Genomic DNA, 13697 nt, shown 5'->3' with positions numbered 1-13697 from the left:
GTCAAGAGTTGCCTATAAGCATGCAGATACATACAAATAGGAGGGATCAAGGAACGCTGAGTGTGCATCAACAGATATAAACAAACCAAGTTGAATATTATTACCAATAATGATATTAATGATGGGCCCATGGGTACGGAAAGTCATCGAGCCTGCAGGAACATACGTTATGGCGAAAAAAACCCACAGTCGATGTTATATGCCGAGAGAAGAACGCAGGACGGCGTTACGACAGATTTGTTCGTGTGTCAACGTCTGAGTGGAGCGGGGCGACGCTTTGCTTTGAGAGAGCGAGCAGCTCTTGTTTCTTAAGCAGTTTCAACACATGCCAGCTAAAGATGACCTGTACCTTTTTCGTTGCCTTTTTCTACCGAATGTATACTTTGAACCGTACCCTGTTTCCAGAATGCCCGAGATCTTCTATCCGGAGCGCGGAAGCAAATGCAAAAATATAGACAACATAGATTTTCTCCAAAAAGGAAAAACATTCTATTTCATTGGTGAGAATTAGGTCTGACATGTTATTTCGGTAACAGGGGGCATTAGCAATCGTACAAACCGTGCTTAGTAAAACAGACAAAAAAAACTTGCACGGTTTAAATATGTAAATCGTACGTTTATTTTTCGGCTTTGACAATGGTCATATTAGTATCGAAAAGACGATTGCTTTAACTGGGATTGTCTAAGTAACGGTGCTTATCTTGCAACACAGGCAGGCATAGGTTCTATGAGCATTGTTCAGGCAAACTTTTGAGTCACAATTTACGGCTGAGATTCGCGGGGAGAAGAGGGGTCTGATTTTGGGCGTAGACTTAAGTTTTGTCACGTAGCTGACTCGTGTGTTGTTTGGTTTTCTGCGTTGGGATTGCTTCTTTCTGTCGGTTACTCAATACGGGTCATAAGATATACACCTATTTTTGGCTTTCATGAATTTTACACAACAATGCTTTCTAACACTAATAATAATTTAGTAAATACATAATATATTTGAAACAGAAAAAAGTCTTATGTTAGAGTTTTTTTAAAAGACAAAACAAAAAACAAGCTTTGCTTAAGACGTAACACTAGAATTAGAAGAATACACAGAGCGTTAACACGGCTATGTAACTTGCTCCCTTTAACTACGGTAGTTCTTTAGTTCGTGATTTGAACGATGTCGTATCTTTGGCCGAGGCGACCTTGCTAACACAAACTAACTATGAAGCTGGCCATGGGGTTTATCGTAGGTAGCATTGAACGCCGAGTGCAAGTCTAACGCCGACTGCCAATATTACGATCGAAGCTGTTTGTGAATGAGAAGAAGAGTTCCGAGAATCTAGGCGGTCGCTTCGTGGTCCGAAAGGATACGGTGCTGGATTCGGTTTAGCTGTAGTCGATTTAGCTCCTTTGGTTGAAAGAATAATATCGGCGTGCGAATCGCTCCGAGGCTTCAGGTGGTATGGAACATAATTTTCTGGATAATTATCAATTTTTGCAGTGTTGATTATGTTGCCGCGAGTGGAGCTCGTATGTAAAGCACTGGAACCATGGGGCGCGACGGTGCTACTTAAACTCGTTGCCCGGCTACTTGAGCTAGCAGAAGCTGCCCATGGCGTAGCAGGGGTAGTAGCAGTGGGCGCAGTGGCAACAGGTTCACTATCATATTCCTCATAACTGTCCAATGATGATGGTGCAATCGAGATGTAGCGCGGGGCATCTCTTCCATGTATGGGTTTCTCATAAGTCATAGCATTTTCGAACGTGAATAGACTTTGCCTTTCTGTTGTAGTAGGCAGCACATTCGCAATAGCTTCTATTGTGATAGGCGTGGTTGTTGTTGAGCCTTTTTGCCACAGCGAATTATCGGTATTATCTTCTAGTACCGTTGTCACTTCCCGTTGCAGGAAGGTATTAAGTGCCGTTGTCTCGTAGATGATTGTTTCTGTTGTCTCAATCGCTATTTCAGTCTGAGTCGATACCGAAACACCTTCTGTTGAAGAGGTGTCATTTACGTTGTCGTCAGTGTCATCTTTATGATTGACCTCTGCTGATGTCCTTTCCGATTCCTTTGAAATACTCATTGTCGTTATGTTAACGGTGGGAACTGCTAAATGGGAACTTGAGTAGACAGTTGACCCCTCAGTGGATGCGTCTGAAACGCGTGAGAAAAACGTGAAGCCGAATGTAATTGATTTTTCCTTTTGTGGCCAATGGAACGAGACGTTAATTAAAAATACGGTAGTATATCAAGACAAAGTCTACGCTGCAATAATGAAATAGCCAAGAAATCGTTCTCCTTATTGACAAGACATTTCAAGTGGAGCAGATAGACTATACAAGTGAGAAATTCGATCTTGAAATTATATGGACAATCTTCATAGGAAATTGTTTGTGTGCTAAACTAAATCAACTGTGTGATCAATAAAACAGTACAGAATAGATGATGTGCCAATTGGCAACAATAGAAGATTCATAACATTATTTAGTAAAATAAGTAAAATGTATTAGTTGCAAACGAGATACGTTATTCCATAAGCAGCAAAGGTAAATAGGGTAATAACCGGTATCAGTGTCTTGTCTGAGCAGATCGCAGTTTCCTTCGTCGCTGTTGTCTGAACAGTGTGAGACTTGATCACACCAAAATCGTGAAGGGATACATAGTCTGTCAGTTTCGCACTGGAAAAATGCATCAGATGGACAACCTCGATCGGTGCTGTCCTCCTCATCTGTAATGGGTTTGAATAAAAGCCAATATTACCTTTAATATCACTTTGTCGTGCATATGTAAACACCGTAGTATAATTTCGTCTAAATAGGCTTAATAGTAAAAACTCGCTCGTAGACAATAGAGGCTTGCTAAGTATGACTTAATGGATTCGTGTTTGACGAAACCGATATTACGCTTAACGTCAACAAACATAAAATCATGAATCACATTTATTAAGTACTTCTAGTAAAGCGGATGGTTACAAATCTATTGGATTTAGCAGAATAAATATTTATCAGCTCTAGTAAGAAAAACGAAAAATAGGAGATGAACAGAGGTCTCCCGTTTTTAAAATATCTCTTCTTCGAAGACAACCCTTGACCATAGTTTCATAAAATTTTTGCCGAATCGTGCTTCTGTATTAAAGCGCAACCAATACGAAATTATGCTACTTTTTCTTGTTTGTAGGTAAAGAGCTTTATATACTTATATTAGAGATAACGCCAAAATAACGGTCAACAACACTGATGAATACAAATACCTAATAGCTTCCTCCATAATATTTTTAAAGACAGCTTCTTATGCGTTCCCGTTACGAAACAGAATTTTTTTCGCCGAAATTATTTCATTTCAACACAATTTAGGTACCATTCTTTACTCGCTAAAGTTAATTTGGGTCGCCAACTTTAGAAGACAAATCTCGTTGGTAATATATATATATATATATAAACATTTCGATATACTATATATTTGACGATAGGTAAACACGGATGATGCTAACGGCCGTCAGCAGTCGGCGATGTATCGTTGTTTTTAGCTGTCGACAGAACGAAAGAGGCCGCTTTCAGTTGGGTTTTGGTATGTTAATCAAATTAATGTTACGCTCTATAGTGAAAGATAAGTTTCATCCTCCAGGATGACCCAAAAAGGAACTCCATCGATTCACGATAAATTAGTCGGAGTTTTCTAGGGTGTGTTTTAGGCCGACTGAACCTCTGTGGTGTGACTAAACACGCAGACCTAGGTTCACTAGTAAAATTAGGCTGGATGTACCGCGACCTTTACTTCGGGCCCGCTTTGCTGTTTATTTAACTACTGAAATAAGTGATTGCTATCAACCTTTGGGCTGTTTTACGTCATTCCCTTAGACGACTGACTTCCAGCATGAAACAAGGTATGTTTATGCCTAGGCTCGAACTTAGACCACCACGTTCATCTAATTAATTAGCAAGCAAATAATGAAAGAATAAAGTGCGGTAGTTTATATTTAATCGATTCTCAAGAATTTGGGTTCCCAAGTAGTAGTCTAGAGTATGAGAATTTATGAAGTTTCAAAAGGGCAATTTTGACATGCCGAGATTCGAATGTTTTTCTACTAGGAAGTTGTCAACATTTCGAAAGTAGAGTAATCTGACGGGGCAATGTCTGATGATTACAATGGATGACGGTGAGCCTTTAACTAACGCCATCATTCTAGAGCTGTTTCAAAATGAGGTCCCATTTATTTATACAACAAGCAGCCATCGGCGTCACCGTTTGCAATTAACGTAAAAACTTAATTTTTTTTTATATTTTTGGCGTGCGGGTGGTTCCCTCTTGTCAAGAAACGAACATTTCACTCAACACAGTATTGAGTTGTGATTTCGCTGCAGTCTGTACCCTAGTATATTTCTCTCTTAAGTGTCTCGTTTTTTTAAGAGACGCGGCTATAGGACGCCACCTTCATTGCTTCGTATTTCTCAGGCGGTCGGTCTCGCATGTATAATCTATCTCAGATACAAATGGAAACACTTTTAAACTGTGGGTCGCGGTGGTTTTTCTGATTGACGTTTGCATAACCAGTAAAGACTTTTTAAAAGAATTAAAGACGACTGATTACAAGGTTCATACTGAAATTGCTTTGAGGCGTATTGCAATAATGAAATTTCATAGCTTTATCATATAGGATATCGGCCTGAGATCATTGTGTATGTACATGTACTTTTCAAAGGATTAACCTTGAAATTTCGAATAAAACAAACGACAACTTTAGGTATATATCGTCACATTTTTATGGTTCTTTTGGGCTAGTTTTTTTTTGGTCAAAATTTCCGGCTCTAACATGTAGCAGTCTTCATAATACTTTTCCAAAGTCACATGCAGCGGTTTGCATGTGGCTTCGGAAAATCAAGTGTGTATAAGATGACGGTACTCCCACGTAGAAACATTGGACAACTTTGCTCCTCTTCCGAAGTAGAAACTTCTACCTACTACTTCATGAAGTTTTCATTTAAAAAAGTATTGACTTTTTTTTAATATCAAAGGCGAGGGGTTAGCCAAAGTTCGTCCCACTTTGGCACAGATTGAGGACTCCATCAGTCCTCTCAACAGAATTTTTGAGGTTTTGATTTTTTAAAATTATAATATCTAAGAATCACAAATGAGTGAACCACTTTTGAACAAATAATAAATAACCGAATAATTAACATTACTAAATAATATAGTTCTAATAAAGAATAAAAACAATATAACTATATACAACTTCTGTTTTATTATTTAAGAGATGAATGGATTTTTAATACATAGTCTTTTTTTTATCGGGTCCCCATTTTCCCCCTTTGCTTTGAGGCGTTCGCTATGATTTATGGGTGGGTCGAATAGCACGTTTATAAAACATCACAATTCGACACTATTTTGGCATGTTGATGACTTAACAATAATGATTAACAGCTTAAAAGGTAAGTAAATTGGCCGGTGAGAGGAGTCCTTTTTGTCTAGTCGTCATTACAATTAATAAGTATTATAGGGTATTCGCAAAAGCGGTGTGAGCCACCAAATCAGTAATCAGTGTTTATCCATTCATCGAGACTTGTAGCAGTAGTAATCTTCCGAGCAGCACAACAAAAAACCCCAGAGGGTACTTATTCACAATATGTTCGCTTCTTTCTATCATAATAGCACGGTGTTCTTCCTATCCTTTGAAATTTATTGGCCAGATGTTTGACCCTTGCTACTGTTCAGATCTGCTTATCTCTCCGATGCATGTAGCAGAGACGACGGAACAAAACGTTTGGAAGCTTTGCTCAGGATGGAATAACGAAATCCGTTTTAACGACTTATCATGAACTTGTATTAAACATAGACATCGTGTATAACAGATATATATATATATACCATGGATTCGATAATTACGAGAAAAACCGAAGGTTGATTCAGATCAAGTTGAGAATCTACTCGATGTTTCCCTTTGTTTTTTTTTGTTGACTAACTTATAGCAACGATAGCAATGGTAATGCAAATGACTTCTTTACACTGTTTATGTGTGTATCATATACCGGTATTTCAAGTCGTTAAAATCCCTTTAAAGATAGCAGAGGAATAAGGGAAATCACTTTTGAAGAGCAGACAATCAATTATCCCTCAGAGGTTATGGAGACGAAACTACTGTACAGAATACATTTATCAAGATTTGAAAAATGGGAACGTTTAAATAAAATAATCCTTCGTCGGTAACCCTAAAAAACACATTCAATTTTAATTAAACGCGTTAAACTCGTCCCCATTACGGGCATGTACTTCGGTATCTGTCATACTACAAACCTACATAACATCGAAGAGTCATTAACAAAGTTCTTGAACAGCAACTTGGTTTTAGAAGTGGCCGGAAAGCAGTACTCGGATTTTGAATTTAAAACCTGATAGGGAAAAATTCTTTTATACCTATATGTATTATATAGGTACTATTATAGTACTATAATATATGATAATACCTACATGTTGCTTAACCCTTATTCACGCTGCCAAAGAGATAAGTTATAAACGATGTTAAAATAATTACGTTCAAATAAGCGTTACTCCAAGTCATCACATCATGACGGAGGAAAGCGATTCCTAGAAATGAACATTGAACTTCAAAAAATATGTCCTTTACAATATGGCCTACCCCATAGGGGTATTATACGACTAATAGTACGCTGTCTAACCTCTAATAGATCCGGATAGGTGCCGTAAAAATGTATTTGGAAATGCTAATGATGAATCTCAAGATTCAATAGAACAATTGGTAATCCGCTTCTAAATTATTAGAGTAACAGCCCCCCCAAATCATACATCCTAGAGTACGCTTGGAGAGAATTGAAAGACTAAACAGAAATACCGATATCAATAGGTTCTCAAATCGCTTCTCAGTTCCTAGGACTAGAAGACAGTCGAACCAGCTAAGAGTAAATGACTGCTATATTGGGCGCTTGTCAAATACACACACTATAGACCTAACCAATATCGTACCAGCCACATCATCGGCCTTCCAGAGAGAGAATCGACCAGACAATGCCTCAACAGTGGCACCATCAGGCATAATATATTATATTATATGTAAGAGACAGACAGCAGGCGACAAATTGAATACGTATCCCATTGGAGAGGACGCAAGTGCACACAAATTTACCTTTACATGAAGCAAAGCCCGGCGGATTGTCGTGCTAAGTGCTATTTGTATATATATATAAGTATAAACATTTAAAAACGGGCCTGATGTTTTTCTAAATAAAACCGAAGCTGTCCTTTTACGGTTAAGAAAAATGGCCTAACGAATGGGCTGTTATTTAGGCTCGAATTCGATTTGTTCCGGGCCATTGTCTGAAAGACCATGGAATCTATTGCAGCCGCACAAATCAGTATCTACGACCTGTTAGTTCGAGCGATCTGAGGTTCGGATGACCGGAAAGCCATGACACTTGCTTCCAGAGACGGATCGGAGAAAGTGAAAACACCGGTCGTCGTCTCTATTCCTAGAGAGAGCATCAACAGGCAAAGCTTGTAGGTAAAGGTCGCGATTTTTAAGCCATAACCGGAATGGCAATCCCCAGTTGCGCTACGGATTCGCTCGCCTGTTAGCTTCGCCAGCATGCAGCGCTGTCGACCATAGGGCCAATTTTTCAGCCCGAAATCTATTGCGGGAAAAAAAATTCGGACATAAATTATTTTCTCTGACATCTCATCCGAACGAAACTGAATGGCTTGGCCTTGTAGTCAGCCAATAGTTTAGCTCTGACATAATCGGACCCATCATTCGGTTTTGGTACGGTCGACGCACTCGCGAAGAGAAGATGTGTGCGGCAAATCATGATGTTAAAATACTACTTGAGAACATCATCCGCGGAATAAGGACATCCTGCTGAACGAGCGTAGCTACGCTATAACGTATATATTATTTATATGTATATATGATAATTAGATTTTCTATGCTTATCTCACAGAGCGGTGTCGTTACGTCCACTGCGTGCTAACGATATCAGACTGGCCTGTATATCTATACGTAACTAAATATGGAGCTTGATGTTGGTGTACGTTTGCCTCTCATAACAATAACCGTATCGAAATATTCGCCGCTATAAAGTCCCTGTCTACGATTCTCGTCGACTGCCCAAATTAGGTAGGCAATACTTGAAAAATTTGCTTAAATATCGTCAAATACTCTCTGTCTACCATAAATACGATCTAAAAAAATCTGCTTTCCAGCGACCATGCAGTAAGTCCCTGTGAGGTCGCGGCCGATACTTCTTAACGGGCTCGTTCCCGTTCTAAAGGACGTTCGACAAGTATAAGTATGACAATTATATTAGAATAAGAGCTTCGTTTCGATTTTACTACCCACATTATCAAAAAGGTCTAGTCGTTATTAAGCGTCTGTTCGCTGATGATTCACCTAATCGTGAAGACTAGAACGTTTGTCGTTCTCAAAAAAATTTGCAGATCCTTCATTTTAAACAAGGCATAAACGAAAGCGCCCGGAAGATAAAGATGATCTTGCTAGCAGTGAATAATTTACTAATAAACGTAATTCCAATTGTACTTTTCTTATGTGTACGCAGTATTAGATTATCAGTATAAAACTGAATATACGATATATATATAGACTAGCCTACCTTAATTTGTATAATACGTGAACTAAATTGAATACCTAATAAACCTGAGATTTTTATACTGTATTCCTGAAGGCTAATTTTGAAGCAGCTGAACTCTAAGCTTTAATAAAATAACTCAAATCTATCAATAACTTTTTCGTTCGCTGCGATCGCTACCTATACTTTGAAATGTTTCCTCTCTACTGTACTGTAAATAACTTCGACAATTCAATTAGAAAACATAATCGGCCCATTTACACAACTATGCCATTGACTAACATAAAGGTAAAAAAAAAAAAGCCTTCTGTGAATAACTCAAGAACGCTACGTGTTTCTACAATATGGCGGAACGCCGATGCAGGTTATTGTCGTGACTAGTAAATTGGCAGATATGAGTTGGACAGATTGGGAATCATCGGTGCCGTATTATACAATGTTCCATGTGGCCAGTATAATAATTGATGCCAGATCAACTCGTTCGATGACTACCTGTATTAGCATCAACTGTCTGTTCGGTATATCCCTATCGCGTGTATTGGTTTAAACGGGCCATACAAAGGACGATACTGTATATCTATTGGTAAACGAGGAGCTTACCAACTAATCTGAACAGAGTCCGTCATAATATTGTCAAAATATGATAGTAGTTTGCAGCATTCTAAATAGGTCACTTTGTGATTTAGCTCTACCCTATAGGAAATAGCGTGAAAAAAGCGGCGTAAGATAATGAGACGTTCACGAAAACGGAAATAGAAAATGTAAAAAATAAGCGATTTTCCAATGTATAACGTAAACTGTGAATTTTTTAAGCAGTATTCATTATCCTTGTAGCTTTTCCAACAATCGATTTCGCCATCATCGATATGGTGACAAGTTTTTATTCTAATATGATTATCATTATCAACACTAGATGCTTTTTGCCATCCGATCAATTGAGTATCAGGCAGCACCGTAAAATAAACAACATTCGGGCTCATACACTTATTCATCCTTTTTTCCCACTATTTTATGGGCCGTATGAGACATAGGCATAATCTTCCGTATCCGACCTGAGTCGAACTTCTAAACCTAAGTTCGCTGCATTTGCTCTATGACCCAACTCTATGGCCACTTACACTTTGCCGTTGCCGTTTTTCTCGTCGGATCGCATTCTTCTCGTAGCACTTACTTTATTTCAGAACACCTACTGTGTCTTCCGCACTTATCATCTGATCAGCCTGTTTTTTGGCAATCCGATCAAATTTCTTCAGTAAGTCTGTGAGTGATATCAATTACTTTGACAAACCAGTTATCGTCACGCTGTGCTATACTGTTCTAGTCATCCTGTAGCAGGTATTTCCGATTATCCAGTGCCCCACTGCAGTAAAGACGTCGCAATGGTATCCTCATTTGTTACCTGCTTGCGCTTATGCCGCTATCTAACGTTAAAAATGACCATAAGCTCATCGAGAGAGTAAACGGGAAATGCAAAAACATGGGTATCTCTCTAAAATTTTCAATCGTTACCTGGAAAAAGAGCCTAATGGCTGAGAGCGAAAAATAGTAACCTTATAAAAAATTAGAAGTCCAATTTCGTGCTAACTGTTAGAGATTGTTATATTGAGACGGTTGATGAGTTCGCAACCGTTATTTACAAAAAAAATTCCTAAAAGGCTACTTTTTTTCAGGAACTATGTCACACATCTTTTCGCACAGAATTGACTTTTACCAGATATTTCCTTTTCATCATAGTGTTTTCTTATCGGAGCAAGGTCATATACAAAAATCATAAACATCTTTAGAACAGTTCTCAGCGTGGCTGACACATTTAGGCTTCATTTATAGAAAATCGATATCGTCTGCTTATAAAGTGCATTTAAATCAAGATAGCCATCTGGAAGTCTTGTTGTACAGCTCGGATCGATTTGAAAGCTTCTGCTCTAAATTTGCGAATAAAATCCTTCACCTATTATTATTATTATTATTATTATGAAATCAAACGCTTTACGTCTAAACGCGGCAGAATACCTAAGAAAATATCGAATGCTCATTACTTGCTCAAGGTTGTCGAAAGGTTTCGTTATGGCTAATGAAATGCTACGTTTTCCGTTGAAGTACTGTGGATGGACGTTGAAGCCCGAGAGGTGGTCTCCTCGCTTGATCTAGAATATGTTTTTTGAAAGTTTTATAGACCGAACTGTCGATGAAGATTGGTTGGCAATTTGAGGGCTATACTCTATCGCTGTCTTCAAAGAGGTACAAGAACGGGCATTTCAAAGTGATAAGAAAGAATTTCCGTTCATTCACTAGGGGTAGCTATCGGTTGCAATTAGGTAGAATTAGTCGAGTAATTTGCTTAGCACAAAAAAAGTAGGTTCTATTAGATCCAATAGGTGTTTTATACTGGCTAGCTTGAAAAACTTTTGCCGCGTTTGTTCAAGAGACATGCTCGGCATGGCATAGGCATCAGTCGCTACTCATATGTACAATTCAATTAACAAAGTTAGTTTGATTTATTTTTAGTAAATACAACTAGCAGTAGTATTTATTGAAAGAGCGTGGAGAGAGACTACATGGCCTTCTCTACTCAAGGAGGAAATTTATCTCACTTAATAAATTATTCATTACATTTGGCGGAGGTGTACAAATTATTGTTTTCCTTTTTCTTTTCGATCACTTCATAGCAATAAAAAGTACTTGCGAATAAATATACCTGTATATCAAGTGCAAATAATGATCAAATTTACTCTAATACCGTAGAAAACAAAATTCTTCAAATCAGCCTATTAGTCATATATCTTGAAGTTAAACTCACCTTTGGGCGGAAGATAAGCGACCGCTAAGCTGAGATCAATGAAGTAGTCTCTAAGAAGAGTAAGGTTATCTCTCCTATAGAAGAGGATGAACCGGTAATTGTAAATCTGATTGTCAAGAGTTTGGCACAGCGTTGTATGATTTTTTTGGGCGTCCGACACCTGCACAGGTTGGAAATCATTATTATTATTATGTATATACAGTCCTATTTACGTCGAATTGCGTTTTGTAACAAACAAATGGACGGAATGCATCGATTTTTTTATCGATAATATTCATCCGTTCATATATCCCTTCTTCGCACGCGATGCATATTATGCATGCGGACACATGGAACACTACTCAGACATTAATGATTCGGATAAAACGACCCAAAACATAGCTAACCCGCTCTGTCTGACCTTACGTATCTATACTAACTCTCCAAGTATATTCATTGTTTTTTCATGTCATTGTTGTTGTTGTTGTTGCTATCCAACAGCAATTTTCGTATTGTAGATGTCCCGGCAGCGTACCACATTATTGTTCAAGTCATTACGTTACTTTGCAGTGTTTATCCTTTAAGCCCCTTTTGCGAATTTAACCATGTCACTTTAGTAAATCCGTTACTTTGTTCTAGTTATTCAGTTATTGTGACCGAAATATTCCCATTTAAGGCCCCCATTACCCCATTTAAGGCTCCAGTTTTGTTAACGTCGACTCTGACGTCGGCACGTAACGTGGTAATGGTACCCAAAAGATACTACCGTTATAAAGTCCAACGTATTTACTACACTCCGTTACGTCTAAGCGTATAGAACCATAAACTCTTCTACATTAGCAAGAACAATTTCTTGCGACTTTAACATTGACGCACGAAGAACGTAGCGTATATATAGAAGTAGGAAAATTCTACTTATAGCATAAAGAACTAAGCGATGTAACCATAATTGTCGGCGTTAGCAACCGGAGTAAAAGTCAATATTACGTGGTAAAGATCAAGGTACTCGTTCCAACAACCAATCGCTGACTGGATCGAAAGTGGCTATCTACATGACTCAATTTTCAACGGGGCAAGACAATTTATATAGGAAATTTTTACATTAGGATTTTCACTGAATAAATAACGCACCTTCGCCTACCGTAACAGCGGTACCGAAGATTATGCCAAACACATTTTGATGGCTTATCTGTAACTGAATGCTGAAAGAAAGCTCACGTAGCTGTGAGCATCGGTATCCGCAACTTTGCTCGGTACATCTAAGACACGGTTAAACTGTGGCATCGAGGTCATCTACTGGCCAGAAATATATTGATTAAAATGGAAAGTAAGATCTAAGGAGGACGAGGCAATTGATCAACCAAACGGGGGAAACGACGGGAAATCTAGCTGGCCTAGGAGGACCTGAAGAATGGAATTTGATGAGCAGCTAAGCGATAATTCACGGAATGCTGTTACATGGTGGGGCGCGTAGAAAGAGTGGAACATAAGATCTTGCGGAACTCAGCGCGGCTATCGAAGCAGTAAATCCAATAGGAAAGATGGACCAGGACGTGTTCCATGAATTAGCAGATCTATTAGCCACGCCAGCAAGTTTTGGGGTGGGTGAAGTAATATCGAAACAAATTCCGAACCAATGTTCAAACATACACGGCAGGGTTTAGTGAGTAAGGGTCCCACCTGCATTCTACTACCTTGTACGGCTCATCGTGTAACTTCGTAGGATGCATCCTGTTATCTTGTCCTAATTACTTCGTGTCTACATTGTAATTAGGCCATCATTGTGTTAACGCTGACCCGCTATTTCCTTGCGATTATCCAGCTATTTCGAAATAAAAGTGAGCTTTACTTTGAAAACACGCACGTAAATGCTCAGCTCAAGAATTGAAACCAGAAATCAATATAAAGGGGACAGTTTTGATAATTTCCCGCCACAAGTCCAGGTTTAAGAAAGCTATACAAATCGTTAGAGCCTTTGTCGAGACGGTTAAACATTTTTTCAAGCTTTGTTGTTTTAATTAAAATAAACAAAAATGAGATATTTAAATTAAGGTAATAATAAATATAACTAACTTGATTGCGGCTTCAATTCGGTACCTAAAGTACTAACTAGTCGTTTTCAGAATATTCCTTCTTAAAATCACAATTAACGTGGAAGAGTAACCCGGCCTCGGGCGACATTGGCAGACTTTAACAAGTGCTGCTTAAATACGCAATATACAAGAAATCCCAACATAACTAAGTTTTGGCCGGCAAGGCGAAAAAGGTTTCAAAACGATTAAACGTTGCGCCTCATCTGGAGGACTCAATCGGCAATTGACAGTCTTTCTTCTAAAATGGCCATTCATTTTTT

General features: G+C 38.5%; 1 protein-coding gene across 1 annotated transcript in view; it reads right to left on the bottom strand.

Moving 5' to 3' along the window:
- Positions 1 to 595: 595 nt before the first annotated feature.
- LOC111266927 (uncharacterized) overlaps positions 596 to 13697 on the bottom strand; it is a 19325-nt gene continuing 6223 nt past the window's right edge. Inside the window, exons 3-5 of the mRNA XM_022844788.2 lie at positions 11366 to 11525; positions 2541 to 2705; positions 596 to 2131 (exon numbers count right to left, since the gene is read on the bottom strand). Coding sequence (XP_022700523.1) covers positions 1218 to 2131; positions 2541 to 2705; positions 11366 to 11525 — 1239 coding nt within the window. The 3' untranslated portion in view covers positions 596 to 1217. The remainder of the gene's footprint in view (positions 2132 to 2540; positions 2706 to 11365; positions 11526 to 13697) is intronic.

This window comes from Varroa jacobsoni, unplaced genomic scaffold (genome assembly GCF_002532875.2).
Source record: "Varroa jacobsoni isolate VJ856 unplaced genomic scaffold, vjacob_1.0 scaffold_1129, whole genome shotgun sequence".
Classification (NCBI taxonomy): domain Eukaryota; kingdom Metazoa; phylum Arthropoda; class Arachnida; order Mesostigmata; family Varroidae; genus Varroa; species Varroa jacobsoni.
The sequence above is the reverse complement of the archived record's forward strand: the minus strand, read 5'-3'. Positions and strand labels throughout refer to the sequence as shown.